Raw genomic sequence first — 18,409 nt, 5'->3', positions numbered from 1 at the left:
ATGCTATAGTTACTCCCAACCTCCTGAAATTGCCTAAAAATCTCATCTTTTATATCTTTTGTGCTGGATGGCAACAAATTCCTCATTATTTCTAGCCAGACAAACACTGTCTGAGCTTTACCATCAATCAAAACTTTCCTTTCAATGGCTGAAGTCATGTCTGTATTTGATAAAACAAACTTTCTTTCCCTTTTACCATCTCCCTCCTGGAACATTTATAGGTGAGAACATATTTAGTTCCCAGTCTCACTCCAACTGAAGCCAAGTTTCTATTAAGGCAACACCATCTCTCTATTTTAAATTAATGCCTTTACTTTTGACTTTTGTTTTATTTTAAAACATTTTTGATTTTCACAGGTAAATATTGAAACCCTGATCCCGAGTACCTTACTTCCTTCAATTTTTTCTTTCACTATCCTTTTCCTTAACCCCTATCCTACCTGTCTTATGTTATATCACTCCATGCCCCCGCAACTTAATATTAGTTTGCTTTGCTCTTTTGCTGTAATTATATCATGCAAGTAATGTGTTGTTGCATTTTGATTAAACTTTCATAATTTTATTTTGTTTGCCAAATTTAAAATGTCTGCTGACTACGTTTGTGATCTTAGACATCAGCTTTCTCTGAAAAGGAGGAATGGGTGAAAAGCACACCTGAATTAAAAGATGCCTCTAAATTACTAAATCACATTTTGTTTTTAAGTTTTACTGTAAAAATGCTTTAGAACATTAACCACAACGGATTGTAAACTTCAAAGCAAGAATATAAAAAACCACAGCTCTACAAAGCTCTTTAGTGAAGAGGGTTGAGGGGAGGGGAGAGAGAAATCAGCTGGGATTCCCATTCTTGGGGTGGAATTTTATGCCCCTCCCAGGAGCCGGCTTCAGGGGCGCCTAAAATCGAGTGGGAGGCTGGGAGTGCCATTCCCGTCACCTACCCACCCCCACTGCGATTTTGCCACCTTCCCCGCTGCGAATAAACAGCCCGTCCGAGGCCAATTGAGGCCCTTAAATGGCTAATTAATTGCCACTTAAGGGCCTCCTCCCGCCACCGCTGATATTTTACCAGCGGCAGTTGGGCACTTTGACAGCTGAGGAGGCCAACCAGTAACAGCCTGTACCCCACAAAGGGTCCCCCCAGCAACACAAGCCGCCCTTGCTAGAGCACCTTCCCCTGCCCTCCTGATTGACCCTCACCCCCCTCACTGGGGCATAGCCGATTGACTCCGGTAAGTCCCAAAACTCCACTTACCTTGCTCAGGGCCGGCAGTCACGCTGCGTGCATTCCCAGCGGTGGCCACCACTCCCTGTGGCGCTGCTGGGACTGAAGAGCTGCCGGCCTGCTGATTGGCCAACAACTCTTTAAGATGGGACTTCCTGCCTCAGAGGAGCGGAAGTCCCGCCTGAGGCCAATTAACGGCCTTCACCATGCAAAATCGCTGCATGTCTTCTAGACCCGGCGTAGGTAGATTCTCCCCTGCCTTTTAAGCTGGTGGGCGGGGCCTCTGCCTGCACGTAAAATTCCAGCCCTGATGTCTATTCAGCTGGCAACAGTATGTTTATGGAAGATAGGGGAGTACATAACCAGAGGCGAATAGTTACATCAAACGGTCCACTGGCACTCATTGTCTGGGCGTATTCACAAAGAATGGTCAATTAAGGCATGGTGAATCGCTGCTACCAAGAGGATGGGAAAAAATTGCTCTCTATCACACCATTAGGAATATAGTACCCAGCGCTTATAGCTCGTGTGTTTGTGCAATATGATTTGCCAAAGACTTGCAGGTTGATAGGTAAATTGGCCATGGTAAATTGCCCCGAGTCTAGGTAGGTGGTAGGAGAATTGAGGGAAGGTGGGGATGTGGTAGGGAATATGGGATTAATGTAGGATTAGTATAAATGGGTGGTTGTTGGTCGGCACAGACTCGGTGGGCCAAAAGGTCTGTTTCAGTGCTGTTTCTCTCTATGAATCTAGTCTATGATTCTATGATATACAGGATGGTGAAGCCAGAACTGCCTCCCCAATAATGCAACTCAACTCCAGGGGCTGAATTTTATAGACCCCACGATGTCGGGGGAGGGAGGGGGGGTGGAAAATGCCTCCGGGAGAGGCCCACCACAGACCTGGATGCTGGGAAGGCCTGGCCCCACATTGCCGCCGGTGGCGAGGCCTCGTGGCAATCCCCCACCGCTCGGCGACGGGAGCCCAATTTACATATATAAAATAACTTACATAACTGAATTCATGACCATTGCGCTCCCGCCGTCCGTTCTGGAGTGATATTGGTGCATGTGGCTGGCACTCCCATGCTTTCGGATCCCCAAACACTGATGGGGATGGGGGAAGCAGGTACATTTTTCAGTGCGGGTGGGTGGGAGCGGCGTCACCGAGTAATTTCATTGGTGTAGGGGATGGTGGGAAGGGGTAAAGATTAATGAACGTTGCGGGGGGCAAGTCAGGTGGGCAGGGAAAGTGTTTGGCGGGGGGGGGGAAAGGTTCAAGTAATTCATTTTATGGTTATTGGGGGGGGTGCGAGAAGGGCAAATTTAAATGCATCTAAAATTTTTTTTATTGCATTTACCTTTAAAAATTGAAATTGAAATGAAGGGCTCAAAGCCCTTTAAAAATGGTGTCAGCGCCTGCGTAAAGGCAGCTGGCGCCATTGCCGGGGACAGACAGCCCACCCCTCCACATCATCAGGGTGGGCAGTCCGCCCCAGCCATTTAAATGAGCCGCTGCGCTGAATAATGCGGCGGTTCCGCGAAGTGCAGTCCGCTTTGTTTACGTCTGCCACCGATTTTGGCGGTGGTAATGTAAAATGCAGTCCGGTATAATTATCACTTAAATTTACCAAAGGGACTCAGCAAGGGGGTAGCAACATGTCCTTTAAATTTATCTGGTGTCAGAAGTTATACCAAAATTAAATTTATCACCCTCCAAAAGATTAACAAAAGCAGCAGGCAGCGACATTATCAAAATACAACAGTTTTCAAAAACACCCTCAGAGTATTTAATATTTTAATTTTGAAATAGAATTGGAAGGTGTCAAGCTCAGCAAGCATGTAAGAGGTGTTTGCAGATGTAGCAGGAGTTCTAGAGGCTTTTTAAAAGTAATTTCCTCTTGTTAAACTACAATAGACGTTTTTATTCTCTGAGGGAAAACTGAGGAATGCTCAAAACAAAATTCCTCCCTGTATGCAGGGAGTAACTTAATGACAGGTAATCACGAGCTGCCAACAGCTGCTTGAACAGCCCAAAATATTTAGTGCACCCAACATGGTTTAAGCAACACCTTTCTAATTGATGCCGATGGTAAAGGCAAATGGTCAACATTGCTTGCCCAATATAGGCAGAGACAGTGCTGGGTACTGTATTTGATAAATTCTGAATTCATATTTATTTGATCAAGAATAAAGTATAATGAAATGAAACAGTTAATGCCTAATTAAACTTCAGTAATTTTAATAAACGGGCACTGATATATAATTAACTTTGTTAGCAATTTACAACAGTGCAAAATTGATTAATTTTGGTGAATTCTTCTGCTCACTGATGTGCCTCTATCACAGAAAGGAATAAATTCCTATTTCAAGTTCACCAGTATTGGGATTGAGTAATCCTACAACAGGTAAGCACAGATATATCTACAGCAGAACTCCCCTCATCTTACATCAACAATATGCAATTGTCAGTCTCAGAACAGCAATCTCTGCTGCACAGTGATAACTCCATTTCCCATACTAACCATCACCATTGACTGAGTGATATTGCCAATTAGATGGCACATTAAGTGTAGCTTTGAACTATGAACTCTTGCCCACAAGGAACTACACTGAGGTTGCCCAAGATCACGCAGGATCTATGAAGAGTGCAAGAGGGCATGCCAAGAGCACCAGGCATACCTAAAAATGAGGTGTCAGTCTGGTGAAGCTACAACTAGCAGAACTACATGCCTGCCAAACAACAGAAGCAGCATGCAATAGACAAAGCTAAGCAATCCCACAGCCAATGGCTCAAATCTAAGCCACATCCAGTCGTGAATGGTGGTGGACAATTAAACAACTGACAGGAGGAGGAGGTTCCACAAATATTCTCAACAATGGGGGAGCCCAGCACATCAGTGCATGAAGCATTTGCATCCATCTTCAGCCAGAAGTGCCGACTGGATGATTCATCTCAGCCTCCTCCTGAGGCCCCCAGCATCACAGATGCCAGTCATCAGCCAATTTAATTCACTCTACTTCCTATCAAGAAATGGCCGAAGGCACTGGATACTGCAATGGCCATGGACCCTGACAACATTCCGGCAATAGTACTGAAGACTTGTGCTCCAGAACTAACTGCGCCCCTAGCCAAGCTGTTCCAGTACAGCTAGAACACTGGCATCTACCCAGCAATGTGGAAAACTGCCCAGGTATGTCCTGTGCACAAAAAGCAGGACAAATCCGATCCACCAATTACCGTCCTATCAGTCTACTCGCGAACATCTGATGTGATGGAAGAGGTCGTCAACAGTGCTGTCAAGCAGCACTTGCTCAGCAATAATCTGCTCACTGACGCTCAATTTGGGTTCTGTCAGAACAACTCAGCTCCTGACCTCACTACAGCCTTGTTTCAAACATGGACAAAAGAGCTGAGCTCCAGATGTGAGGTGAGAGTGTCTGCCCTTGACATCAAGGCAGTATTTGACCGAGTATGGCATCAAGAAGCCCTAGCAAAACTGGAGTCAATGGGATTCAGGAGGAAAACTCTCCACCGGTTGGAGTCATACCCAGCACAAAGGAAGATGGTTGTGGTTGTTGGAGGTCAATTAAATCAGTCCCAGGACATCACTGCGGGAGTTCCTCAGGGTAGTGTCCTCTTGACACTCAACGGCATTAGCATTGCTGAATCACCCAGCATCAACATCCTGGGGGTCACCATTGACCAGAAACTGAACTGCACCAGCCACATAAATGCTGTGGCTACAAGAGCAGGTCACAGACTATGAATTCTGCGGCGAGTAACTCACCTCCTGACTCCCCAAATCCTGTCCACCATCTACAAGGCACAAGTCAGGAGTGTGATGGAATACTCTCCACTTGCCTGGATGCGTGCAGCTCAAACAACATTCAAGAAGCTCGACACCATCCAGGACAAAGCAGCCCGCTTGATAGGCGCCCCATCCACCACCTTAAACAGTCACTCTCTCCATTACCGATGCACAGTGGCAGCAATGTGTACCATCTACAAGATGCACTGCAGCAACTCACGAAGGCTCCTTCGACAGCATCTTCCAAACCCGCGACCTCTACCACCTAGAAGGACAAGGGCAGCAGAAGCATGGGAACACCATCACCTGCAAGTTCCCCTCCAAGCCACATACCATCCTGACTTGGAACTATATTGCTGTTCCTTCACTGTGGCGGGGTCAAAATCCTGGAACTCCCTTCCTAACAGCACTGTGCGTGTACCTGCACCACATGGACTGCAACGGTTTGAGAAGGCAGCTCACCACCACCTTCTCAAGGGCAATTAGGGATGGGCAATAAATGCTGGCCTAGCCAGCGACGCCCACATCCCCTGAATGAATGAAAAAATCTAAGTGCCATCAGAAAGACAAAACTGTCATCCCAGCTGCCCAAATGAAATTTAGGTTATAATAATAAAATTACACCAGACCCCCTTCCTCCCTCCCAAAAAAGCAAAATAAGTTCAAAAGAATAATGATTAAACATCTTCACAATTTTCTTTAAAAAGTGAGGGAAAACAACAGGTAGGAACTTCCTTAAAAGAAGTTACATGGGCAGATAATATGGGCAGACCGAACCACATGCACAATTGAATTATTACGAATGTTAAGAGTTCATTTGGTTAAAATCTATATCAAATCTCTGACACAATCAAGCACAGTAACTCCTCCCCCAGCCAAGCTCCCTCCCAGGTCTGCAACCTTCAGATATCATACAGATATATAATGCAATCTTTCAAAAAGAAAGCCAGCCATTCACTAGCAATGTTTATTGACCTTGTTAACTTGGCATCTCCTTAGTGTCAATCTACAGCAATTTCCCTCAGTAATTAGCTTTACTTGATGTTTTAGTGTGCTTTTTTTACACAACTCCAAATACAGTTCCTGAGCAGTAGTTTTAAAGAGACAGGCCACATTAAACACGAATGAATGCCTGCTTAAAACAGTCTTGTGTAAAGTCCCAGAGCCATAGGATATTTTTTTAAGTAGTTCAAATGATATGGAGCTGCACAGGTTTGGTGTTAGAGCTACACCACTAGTGAAGAAAAATAGGACCACAAATAGGTCAACCCAATATATAAATAAACTTGTATTCAAATCCCATAATTTCCGACCAAACACTCCCAATCAATAAGTCCCATCAGTAAAGAGCCAATTTTACAAAATAATGCCAAAACATATAGGTTTTCCTACCATAAAGATAGTCATAGAAATGGAGGGGAAAATTCTTTAAAAATCAATTGCTGCTACTGCTGAAAGGACATATGGACTATTTTTTTGCGAGTCACATTAATTCCGAATCAATAATGAAATAAAACATTACCTACCGGACTGGTTACATGGCTTCCAAATGCATCTGAGTTATCAGGCTGTAAAAAAAGAGAAATGAGATTGGTGTTGCAACTTATTTGTATTATAAAATTCAATTTTACTATCAATTGCACATTTGTCAAAACACAAGTCACTTTTAGTACTGATATTCTCTCAAGAAAAGTTCTCCAGAGAATTTAAATAGTTGCCACTTTATAGTTCAGTCAGCACTCACATTAGGATCTTCTCACAGGCTTATACTGAAGTCATGTGTCACAGATAATGAATAATCCTAAGCACCGTGTAGTTTTAACCCTACATCATCAGAGCAAATGCAGGTCTGGGATCTTTGCCAACTCACCTCTACATGTATCCCGAGGCTCCAAAGGAAAATACAAATGGAAGAAAGCTGTTTGGCTGATACACTTATGTGTGTGACCTGAGAAGGGCTCAGAAGTTGCCCCCAACTGTTATGACAAGACTGCAGATTAACTGAACTCGTGAGAAAACTAACCTGAAGCCTCTCAACTATCTGCACAGCAATTCCCCTGTTGAACTGTTTCCTTCCAGGTTGCTCTGACAGACAAAGTTCTAAACCAGCATCATAACGCCTCCTTCTCCATCCCCATCTGATCTTCAATCACAAGATCGGCAGGTGTCAACTACCAAAAATAATACTGTGAGCTGCACACTGCATCCTTGAGTTATCAAAACAAAAAATAAATTCCTATGTTTTCAAAGAATGGTGCAATAAAGTTTTTAAAGTCATGTTTGAGGCAATCCCATCAATTCCTACCTAATTTTAAAATTACTGTGTATATGATTAGAAATTTGTCTTTTCTAATGATCTTTTTATTTCATGACTCTTATAATGCAAATAATATGTGATCTGCCTAAGCGATATTGAAAGTGTAACTTCAGTTCGGCGTTCTAATTCCCTATTCCACAGTTAACAAATTGAGTTCTTGCAGGAAGTACACACTCAGCTTTAACCTTGTCCAGATCATCATCTGATTAAATGGAGCAAGAAAGTTGAAGTAAGTCCTGTTCCGTAATGTTGCACTACTCCATAGAAACAAACAGAGGAAAAAGTGCATAGCTCTGCAGAGACAAAGATATTAAAATTCTGTTTCTTCTGGTAATGGCTTCTTGACTAAGTAATAAAGATAGGGAGGGGAAAATTGATCTTGTTAGTGTCTTTGTATAATATTAATGTACTAGAACTGGAATACAACTATTAAGTGATCATGTAGATTATACAGGGATAAGAAAACGAAATTCTTGCAGATACAGTGATATTTTGAGAAGCTTCAACAGTCGCTTAATGCCAAAACTTTAAAATACAAAGAAAACATTCAAATTCTATCACACAAATCAGGATTTTAGGAACTTGTTGCCTCCACAACTCTGAGCTTGTAAAATCATGAGCTTTTTACGAAAATATTGTAGGCAGTACCAAAGACTGTAGCTGTGGCCCATTTCTATGTACTCAAAATCTTATCCTCTATGCAGTTATCCTTGCATCAACATTCTGGATTCTCTAGCAATGCCTGTCCTGGCACTGACTATATTTCCTCTACCTTGCTTTAGCTGTGTTTTCCAGTCACCTTCTCTCACCCCTATTTCCCCATCCTCCACCACCGGGTACATTTTCCTCCACCAAAGCTGTATTTTACTGTGGCCCCATCCCTTTATTTCCTCTCCCCATTCCTAATTAGCCAGATCCAGACTGGCAGACTATATCTAGACCTCCATCACCCACACACATTAAAACCTAGGATTCTTCCACCTCCCCCAAAACACCACCCTCTTCCCCCAAACCACATACACAGAGGCATTTTGGCCATGAATTTCCCTACCATACACTGAACAGCATTTTAGCTAGGGAACCAACTACAATGTTATTTTGGTCTTCCACTCCCATGGGAACTCTTGTGCCCTCTCCACTCACCATCCTCCAGTCTTACTCTTCCTCCCCTTCCTCAAACTCCCCCATTCCTTCTCCTCTCTCCCACCCACTCCTCCCTCCCGACTCCTTCCACTTTTATCCCCCTTTTCCCCCTTCCTCTGCTCTCTTCCTCCAAGAGGTTTGTTCTTTATAGAGAGTCAAGAGTTGTAAAGAGGTGAAAATGTCTTTGTACTTATGCTCAAGTAATCATGGGAAAAAATACTGCTTTGTGGAATAAATGTGTTAGAAATTACATCACATGCTGGTTAGCCCCTAATGTGGGAGTTGTATCTTCATAGTGTTTTTGAAGGGGAGTGTAAAACACAATGGGCTGGATTTTCAAACTCCGCTGACTGTGGGCATGGCTGCGAGCATGATTTAAATATTGCATTCCCAGAGGTCGGAACTGGGTCCCACCACCTCTGGACCGCAACGCTATTTTCAAAGTGCCACCAGCAGGGAGGGAATGGGTCGGGTGCTCGCCTCCAATTAATTGCCTGTTGAGCACATTAAAGAGCTCATTAACAGGCTTGTCAGTATCAGTGAACAATTTTTAAAGACTGGGAATGGGGAAGACACCATGGGGGAAATATGACAGGGTTGGGAAGACATGAACAGTGTGGAGGGCCTTGAGGGCTACGGCAAGGGCTGATTGAAATAAAGTTGGCAAGGGCTGATTGAAATAAAGTTGGAAAGGGCTGATTGAAATAAAGTTGGCAAGGGCTGACTGAAATAAAGTTGAGGCATCAAATAAAGCTCAGCTGCTTCTGATGTGATTCAGTGTGGCGACTGCTGCAGCTGGAAGAGTTTACTCTCACAATGAAATGTGCAGGGGAGCGGTGAGGGAGGTGAGCCCACTGGCATCACTGTGGCAGCTGGGGTAGACACAGGAAGGTCTGGTGAACGCACAAAGCCATGCTGAGGATTGTCAGATGGGAACAGGCCACTCTGATATTGGACAGGGCAGCCAGGATGAGCTGCGGCAGATGCAACCTCCTGGACAGCAGGAGGTCAGAGGAGCACAGCGGATGGCTGCAAGAGGATGCAGGCCCTCTGAGATCCCATTTTTATACTCATTTGTATAGGAAGTGGCAAACCCAGCGATGGCTGTCGCTTGCCTTTAAAAATTACATTCACTTCCACCGTTCCCACCTCCATAACACTTCCGGTACCTCTAATTGGGCGCCGGACTCACTCCCAGGCCAACTTCTTATTTAGCATTTAAAAATTGTGCCGGGTCAGGACCTGGAAATGCTCCGGACGTCAGGGTCCCGACCCAAAAACAAAAATCCAGCCCAATGTTTCATCATCAGCCTAAGGTCTATGATCTTTTCCCTTCTCCCATGCCCCATCCCGTTTATTCTCTTTCTGCAGTTCACCACAGTGTGGTGAGTTTGGGATTTAAAACTGAAGTGATGAGAAATTATTTATCTTCTAAATACTCAAGGCTAAGGCCATCATAGAGCCTTATCTTCGAGTATTCCTTTCAAAGCAAAGTTCCTCCTGGCTCCACAGGCATGTTTTAATTTTCTCTTGAAAAAAAACCTAAACTCTTAATTAGGCCACTGACGAATTCCAAGCAGACCACACACAGCACCTCCTCCATTCAATGGTATCCAATTTGCCAGAGGGGGCTTGAAAGAGGTGTTGGCCTCTCATTTACATATGTAAGGGAGCCAGTGCCTGTGTTAGTCATGAAAAATGGCCCGTACACATATCTGGTTGGACATTAGACTAGTTTAGTTTTGAGATACAGCACTGAAACAGGCCCTTCGGCCCACCGAGTCTGTGCCGACCATCAACCACCCATTTACACTAATCCTACACTAATTCCATATTCCTACCACATCCCCACCTGTCCCTATATTTCCCTACCACCTATCTATATTAGGGGCAATTTTTATAATGGCCAATTAACCGATCAACCTGCAAGTCTTTGGCATGTGGGAGGAAACCGGAGCACCCGGAGGAAACCCACGCAGACACAGGGAGAACTTGCAAACTCCACACAGGCAGTACCCAGAATTGAACCCAGGTCGCTGGAGCTGTGAGGCTGCGGTGCTAACCACTGCGCCACTCCACATCTTTCAGGGATCCTTTGAGTACAGGACATTGGTCCCCAAAGTTGTCACACATTGCATCCATTTTATGCTAGCACTTGTTTCTTCAACCACTAATTGGCACTGACTCTTGGAATATGGTTCCGTGGATGACGGTCACTCGTCATAACCTCACTCTTGACATTCATCATGAGTATGCCTAGGCAGTGCGCACCTGCTGGTTAATTCAATCACTGGTGACATTACTGCCAATCCCAAACTTGTCCACGCCTTCATCGATACATTTACACATTCAGCAGGGGCATTGGATTGTGATCAGGTACAGAAATCCTGCTTAATTTTTTACCCCCTCTTGAACTCAGGAATGCTCAGGTTAACCACAGTGTCGCTATTACTGGTCCAGTGGAGATCAACTAATTGAGAAGATAAAATCTCAAATCTTGCTTGTTTGTAAATTACAGTTATTCACTGGTAAAACCTACTGAGTCATTGCAGGAGCACTTAATTATTTTTTGCCAATTCTGCATAATTAGGCAGGACTGTAGTTTCTTCTGTAGTTTAGAATAGACTAGCACTTGTCTAGCTTGTGCCTTTAATGTACCAGGATTATTCTAAAAGCTTCTGGTCCTGCTTAGGTTGTAGAATTATCAGCAACACAAACAAATAGACTATATAATTAGCTTTAAATATGATGCATCCTCAGTGCTCATGTGCAAGCCATTCAGGCACAGCAAAGTAACTTTCTAACATGAGCAGAATATAAAAAACAGCAAAGAATGACCAAAAGTTTGATAAGGAAGGAAAAATTAGAGTACAAGAGAAAGCTAGCTAGAAATATAAAGACAGTAAGAGTTTCTACAGATATTTTAAAAAGAAAAGTTAACAAAGTGATCGTGGGTTCCATAGAAAGTGAGTCTGGGGAATTAATAATGGATAATAAAGAGATGGCAGATGAATTGAACAGATATTTTGCATCAGTCTTCACTATTGAGGATACAAGTAACTTCCCAGTATTAGTTGTAAGTCAGGAAATGGAAGGGAGGAAGGAACTTGAGAAAATTACAATCACCAGGGAAGCGGTACGAAACAAATTGTTGGAGCTGCGGGCTGACAAGTCCCCGGGTCCTGATGGACTTCATCCTAGGGTCTTAAAAGAAGTGGCTAGTGAGATAGTTGATGTGTTAGTTTTAATTTTCCAAAATTCCCTAGATTCGGGGAACGTTCTGTTAGATTGGAAAATAGCGAACGTAACTCCTTTATTCAAAAAGGGAGGGAGACAGAAACCAAGAAACTACAAGCCAGTTAACTTAACATCTGTCATAGGGAAAATGTTAGAAGCTATTATTAAAGACGTTAGAGCAGGACATTTAGAAAAATTCAAGATAATCAGGCAGAGTCAACATGGTTTTGTGAAAGAGAAATCATGTTTAACCAATTTTTGGAGTTCTTTGAGGGAATTACATGTGCTCTGGATAAAGGGGAACTGGTGGATGCACTGTACTTAGATTTCCAGAAGGCATTTGATAAGGTGCCACATCAAAGGTTATTGCAGAAAATAAAAGCTCATGGTGTAGGGGGTAAACATATTGGCATGGATACAAGATTGGTTAGCTACCATGAAACAGAGAGTTGGCATAAAGGGGTCATTTTCTGGTTGGCAAGATGTAATGAGTGGTGTGCCACATGGATCTGTGCTGGGGCCTCAACTTTTTACAATTTATATAAATGACTTAGATGAAGGGACCAAGGATATAAGGGGGCTACAAAGGGATATAGATAAGTGAAGTGAGTGAGCAAAGACCTGGCAAATATAGCATAATGTGGGAAAGTGGGAAATTATCCACTTTGGCAGGAATAATAAAAAAAAGCATATTATCTAAATGGTGAGTGATTGCAGAGCTCTGAGTTGCAGAGGATCTGGGTATCCTAGTGAATGAATCACAAAAGGTTAATATGCAGGTACAGCATGTAATTAGGAAAGCTAATAGAATGTTATCGTTTATTGCAAGGGGAATTGAATACAAAAGTAGGGAGGTTATGCTTCAGCTATACAGGGCATTGGTGAGACCACATCTGGAGTACTGTGTACAGTTCTGGTCTCCTTATTTAAGGAAGGATGTAAATGCATTGGGGGCAGTACAGAGAAGGTTTATTAGACTAATACCTGGAATGGGCGGGCTGTCTTATGAGGAAAGATTTTACAGGGTAGGCTTGTATCCGCTAGAATTTAGAAGAGTAAGAGGTGACTTGATTGAAACATCTTACATCCTGAGGGGTCTTGACAGGGCGGATGTGGAAAGGATGTTTCCCCTTGTGGGAGAATCTAGAACTAGGGGTCACTATTTAGAAATAAGGTGTTGCCTATTTAAGATAGAGATGAGAAGAAATTTTTTTCTCTCAGAGGGTCGTGAGTCTTTGAAATTCGCTTCCTCAAAAGGCGGTGGAAGCAGAGTCTTTGAACATTCCTAAGGCAGCGATAGATATATTCTTGATAAGCAAGGGGGTGAAAGGTTATCGGGGTAGGTGGAAATGTGGAGTAATCAGTTCAGCCTTGAACTTATTGAATGGCGCAGCAGGCTCGAGGGGCCAAGTGGCCTACTCCTGCTCCTAATTCATATGTTTGTATGAACATTATTTCCTTCCTGTTCATACAGTAGTTTACTTTCTAATTAAAAGAATGACAAAAAAAAAATGATGCGCTGAAATATTAAAATTAGCTCAAGTGAAAGCACAAAGTTGGGTCAGTTCTAATTGCTGTTATTTTCACCAGAGTATTTGTAGGTATTCTTTTTAAAGCATCAGTTAGTTGAGGGGGTGGTTGTGTCATGCTCATGCAAGGAGGAATTATGAACTATATAATGAACTTATGAAACAAATTCGAAATGGACACTTTTCCTCCAAAACAAAATGGAGGTGAGGTCAGGTGACCTTATCCTGTACTGCGAATCACATGGAAATGGCAAGAACCCTGAGCCAATCTTCATGTCTGGCAAGTCTTGGAGAAGGCATTAAAATGTAAACAACCCATTCTCTCCAACGAATAGAGTTAACAATGGCACTACAGACTTGACTCCAAATTCAAACTCAAGAGAATGTGCGTGAAAGCTCTATCAAGATGGAATGAAGATGAGTGACACCCAGACCCCAGTGTATAACAATGGCCTCACCATCAGACACTATTTATGAGAACAATGAGAGAGAAACTCTGGCCACATGACAGAAACCTGCTTTCTGATAAGCAATTTTAAAAAGAGACATTCTCTGGAGACAAAGGAGATCCACCTATGTCATTAAAGAGACAGGACCCTGCCTAAGATTACCAGCTTTGACTACATCTAGGCAGCGACTGGAGTATGGCCTTGAACTCCATACCTGAGAAATCATACCACCATTGAACTATGATTGAGAGATAACCACATTAATCTGCAACAACGCATGTGTCCTCCTGAACCTTCCAAGTTTTTTTTTCAGTGAACCAAAAAAAGGAAAAGCAGGCCTGCATCATTTTAAATCTGCACCCCAGGGAAAAAGCAAGCTTTACAATGAACTCCTTTTAAAACCATCAGACCTAAACACGTTATCTTTTAATCTCTATATTTTCTTGTGTGTGTGTGTGTATCTGTATGCATGTGAGAGTGGGTAAAGTTGCGTATATTTCCGGGTGTTGTATAATAAACATTTATCTTTCTTTTAAACTTATGAGAAAACCTGTCATTTGTCTGTTTGTTGACCATTAAAACACAAAGCTGTCTTCAGTCAGTTGAGGGGTGAAAAACAGAAACCATTCCTCTCATTTCCCACGTGTCCATAACAGTAGTAAGTACAAAAAGTACTCTTTACACTTGTGAAAGAAAGTGATAATTGTGGCAGTTCCTGAGTATATTTTCACTATTCTCCAATTTTTGTGTTCTCCCTGTTTCAACAAGATTTTCTCAAGCTCACAGTAATCAGAATTTCAGAGCAGTTTGCCTGCTGCAGGAGTTGAAGACGTGGTCTAGTTTTATCTACGCAATAACAAACAGCTTTCAGATTCGTCTGGTATCAATGTAAAAGGGTTGGTTTGAGTTCACCTTTTGCCAAGAAGCAAAGTTGTCCCAGTTGCAGAAACAAAGAGCTGGCCCAGATTCACCCACTGGCAAAACAAAGGATCTGATTCCAGATTCACTTAAGATTATTTCTGTTCCAGACTCACTGGTTTCCGATAGGATACTCTGGCTCAGTTTTGAGGACAGTGGAGAGGATCCTATGAAGTGGCAAGCTTTGAAAATTACAATCAACACATTTTCAGAGTGTTTTGGAACTCACCAGATGAATATTTGGGCTGAACAGACTGTAGTACATTCACACACAATAATTATATGAAAATAAATTCAATTATTCATCTTTATCAAGGCATCCTACTTAGCATGTCTCAACTGCATTAGATTTTGGAATGAAGTGAGCGTGCGCACAAGGTAAAAGTAAAATTATTTGGAAGGGTTTTTTGAGGGATGGAACGTAAAAGGTGAGGCACTGTATCTAATCCTCAACAGATAGCAGCCAATTGTAGAATTTTTATTACTGAATTACCAAGATGCTCCTGGCAATGTTTCAGATGTTTCATTTTTTTAAAAAAAATTCCTGTCTAGCTTGTTAATCACTGAGTGATTGCCTGTTGCCTGTTAATCACTGAGTTTCACAGTTTAGTTACTTTTACAAATATGTCCCATTTGACTGATAAGAGATAATGCAGATCTATATTCTATTCGAATAGCCAAATAATAATGAATCTGAATTGTTTGCATGTCAGACAACCTTGCTTTACACTCGATATTAAATCCTCTTTCACTGTTAAGCATTTGACCAGTTTAACATTTCTCCTAACAGCCTGTGGTGAATTTGTCGAGAGACTTATAGGAAGACCTCTTCAAATATGTAAAAAGCAAGTTTCAAATACTGAATAATTGCCACTCAAAAATAAAATATAGCAAATAGAACTACCATATTACTGATTTTCCTGGGAGATCACATGGGTAAAGAGAAGAAAATGGTAGCTGCTTGGAACCTGGACCGTGCACGAATTTTGTCTGTCACTGTGAAAGTATTCCAAATCATGAACTTTGAAAATGTGAATATAAAACATACCAACATAAATACGTTGCATTAATGAAAATTCCATGTACAGCAAACATTAGCTGTTCTCAATTTTTCTCTCTCTCTCTCTGGCTGATACAATGACTTTTTAGAAAACAGTACACAGGCATGTAATCAGTAATTAACTGGGTACATTTGCCTCAGATGAAGTTTCCTCACCCCGTACAGAAATACTGATAATATTCTATGCATCTTAATTTCCCAGAAAGCAGCCGATTTACTTAACAGCTTCTTTTTCTACTCAACACATACCTTAAATCTGTCAAGCATGGTTCTCATACACTGTAGTTAACTTCCATTCCAGAAAGTCTTGTTCCAACAAAGCAAACTGATGTTAAAAGCAGTCTTATCAGTTGCCTTGCCAATGCCCTTGCTGCCTGTCACATGATCCTCACAGTTCCTTTTTATGCAATTGTGAAATACCATAATTTCCACTACTCTTTTTAAAGCCCAGCCTACTAATGGAACAAGGTCCAGTCTGTGAGACCAGGCATTTTTTATGCATCTTTCCTGAAGGTGGGGGTACATTTTCATATGCAACATGGTCCTCATGTACTTCAAATGAATTGCCATCTACATGTACAATTAGCAAACAGATAAGACTTTGATCCCAAAATGTGATACTGGACTTGCAAGCAGATTCCAGAGGTAAAAGGACAGTGGGGTAATTCCACAACATCTGTTTCCTCCTGTTCAAATTGCTTTTTTCTATTGGATGAAGTGTTGAAATTATTGCCTGCTACCTGGACAATAAAGATCCCACAGCACCATTTGAAGAACATTTGGGTCCTCCTGGTGTCGGAGCCAATTTTCCTCTCTCAAACAATACTATAAAAAAATCAATTTGCTGTTTGTGGGATCCAGAGCCCAAAATGACTGCAGGGTTTCCCTATATAACAATGACTTCAATAGTAATCTACTGGTTGTAAAGTACTTTGAGTTACTCTGAAGATGTGATAAGTCACTCAATGAATGCAAGTTCTTTCTTTCATGACTTCAATCAAACACTTGATTAAAAATCAAATCAAACATTATTATAACATTCAGGTACTTTTCACTTCCGACTCTAATTTGTGCTATCAGAAACTTTATATGGTTAGTAGCAAAATTACAACATTAACAAAGATACTGAGTCATACAGACTAGAAATGGCTCAGATCTGACCTGTTCTAAGATAGCTGACTTCAAACAGTGAGGTAGTTGGTGCACTAGAATTGGATTCTTGATCCTGGATTAGAGAGATGAAAAACCAAGCAGGGTTACAACTCCTTTCTGCCCACCCATCCACTACACTGCAGAGCTGAAAATCCATGTCCGTTTCCACAGACTCCTGCCATAACATGGTGAGAACCCATCTAATCTGCCAGAAACTAGTCCCCGAATTGATTAAATCAGCAGTTCTCAAATTGTGGCCCACGGACCACTGGTGGTCCACAAGGGTCCTCCAGGTGGTCCGCCAGCTGGTCCAAAGTACAAGTCACTGATACACAATGCACGGCCGAGACCATACAAGAGAACAGATCAGAACCCTCATCCCCACCATTCGCATGATGTCACACAGCCAGACCAGCTACTCCAAGCGCGGCAAGTGTCGCCATAAGTGCAAGCAACAACAATGTAGTTTTATATGCAACGTTTATGTTACTCTTACAACATACAACTGCGAGTTTGGATTTTCAAAACTTATAGGGCTGAAAACAGAGGAAGAACTGGCTGAACCTGGAGACCAACATGAAACTGAAGCTCTCCAGCTTGGAACCTGATATCACCTCATTTGTGTATCAAAAGCAGAGCCATTCTTCACATTAATTCTGATGAGTTTTTAGCAGTGCCAAGCAAAAGCAGGTAGGGTAGGACCAGTAGGTGGTCTGTGGGGTCTTTCTGACCCATCTTAATGGTCCGCAGACAAAAAAGTTTGAGAACCACTGGATTATACCCACCTAGAGCCAAGATTTCCTGGATTGCTTGTAGGTGAGGGGCAGGGAGTGACAGAGCTTCTGGCTACCTCTTCTCAGGCAATCGACTAAGGGGTCGGGTGGCAGAGGGAAGGTCAGTTATTCTGAACATTTGAGCTCACATGCCTTGGGACCCAATGTATCGTTGGTGCTGATGTACTGGCTAACCAGATACTGGAAGTGGAGGCCAACCTGGCTCTAAGCCAGGATTGAAGCAAACTTTCCTCTCTGCCCCCATGCCAGCTGAAATTGTAAAAAAGTTTCCTCTCCTCAGGAACTCCCCCCTTGCTTTCAAATGTGTCGTTGTCACTTCACTCCTTAAAAAACCCATCCTGGGTGTCTCTGTCCTTACAAATTACCACCCCATCTCCAACCTCCCTTTCCTCTCCAAAGTTCCTGAATTCCTGAATGTGACGTCGCTTCCCAAATCCATGCCTATCTTTGCTGCAACACCATGTTTGAATTTCTCCAGTTAGGAACCCGCCCTTGTGAAAGAAGTGAAATGGTTCGAATCAAAGTCAAAAATGACATTCTCTGTGACTGTGACCATGGTGCACTATCCCTCCTCATCCTATTCGAAGAAGTGATCTCAGGTTCCATATGTACATTGACAACACCCAGCTTGAACACACCATCGCCTCTCTTGACCCCCCTGTCCTGCCATAGTGCAGTCTAACTCCTTCTCCGACATCCACTCCTGGATGAACTGAAATTTCCTCCAATTAAACATCGGGAAGACTGAAGCCATTATCTTCGGCTCCTGCCATTGCT

At 42.5% G+C, this 18,409-nt stretch overlaps 1 protein-coding gene across 7 annotated transcripts in view; it reads right to left on the bottom strand.

Annotated features, from left to right (window-relative positions):
* The window catches only part of LOC137347116 (tensin-3-like), a 547,175-nt gene that overhangs the window by 228,823 nt on the left and 299,943 nt on the right, over positions 1-18,409 (bottom strand). For 5 of the 7 annotated variants that reach the window (XM_068011228.1, XM_068011236.1, XM_068011247.1 and 2 more), the window contains one exon: positions 6,560-6,601. In XM_068011228.1, the coding sequence (XP_067867329.1) occupies positions 6,560-6,601 (42 nt within the window). Of the gene's footprint in view, positions 1-6,559; positions 6,602-6,903; positions 6,923-15,935; positions 16,040-18,409 lie in introns of those variants that run through there. The other 2 variants (XM_068011273.1, XM_068011281.1) reach the window with 2 other exon arrangements.

This window comes from Heterodontus francisci, chromosome 2, assembly GCF_036365525.1.
Source record: "Heterodontus francisci isolate sHetFra1 chromosome 2, sHetFra1.hap1, whole genome shotgun sequence".
In the NCBI taxonomy this organism is placed as follows: domain Eukaryota; kingdom Metazoa; phylum Chordata; class Chondrichthyes; order Heterodontiformes; family Heterodontidae; genus Heterodontus; species Heterodontus francisci.
This window is presented reverse-complemented; position numbering and strand designations above follow the sequence as displayed.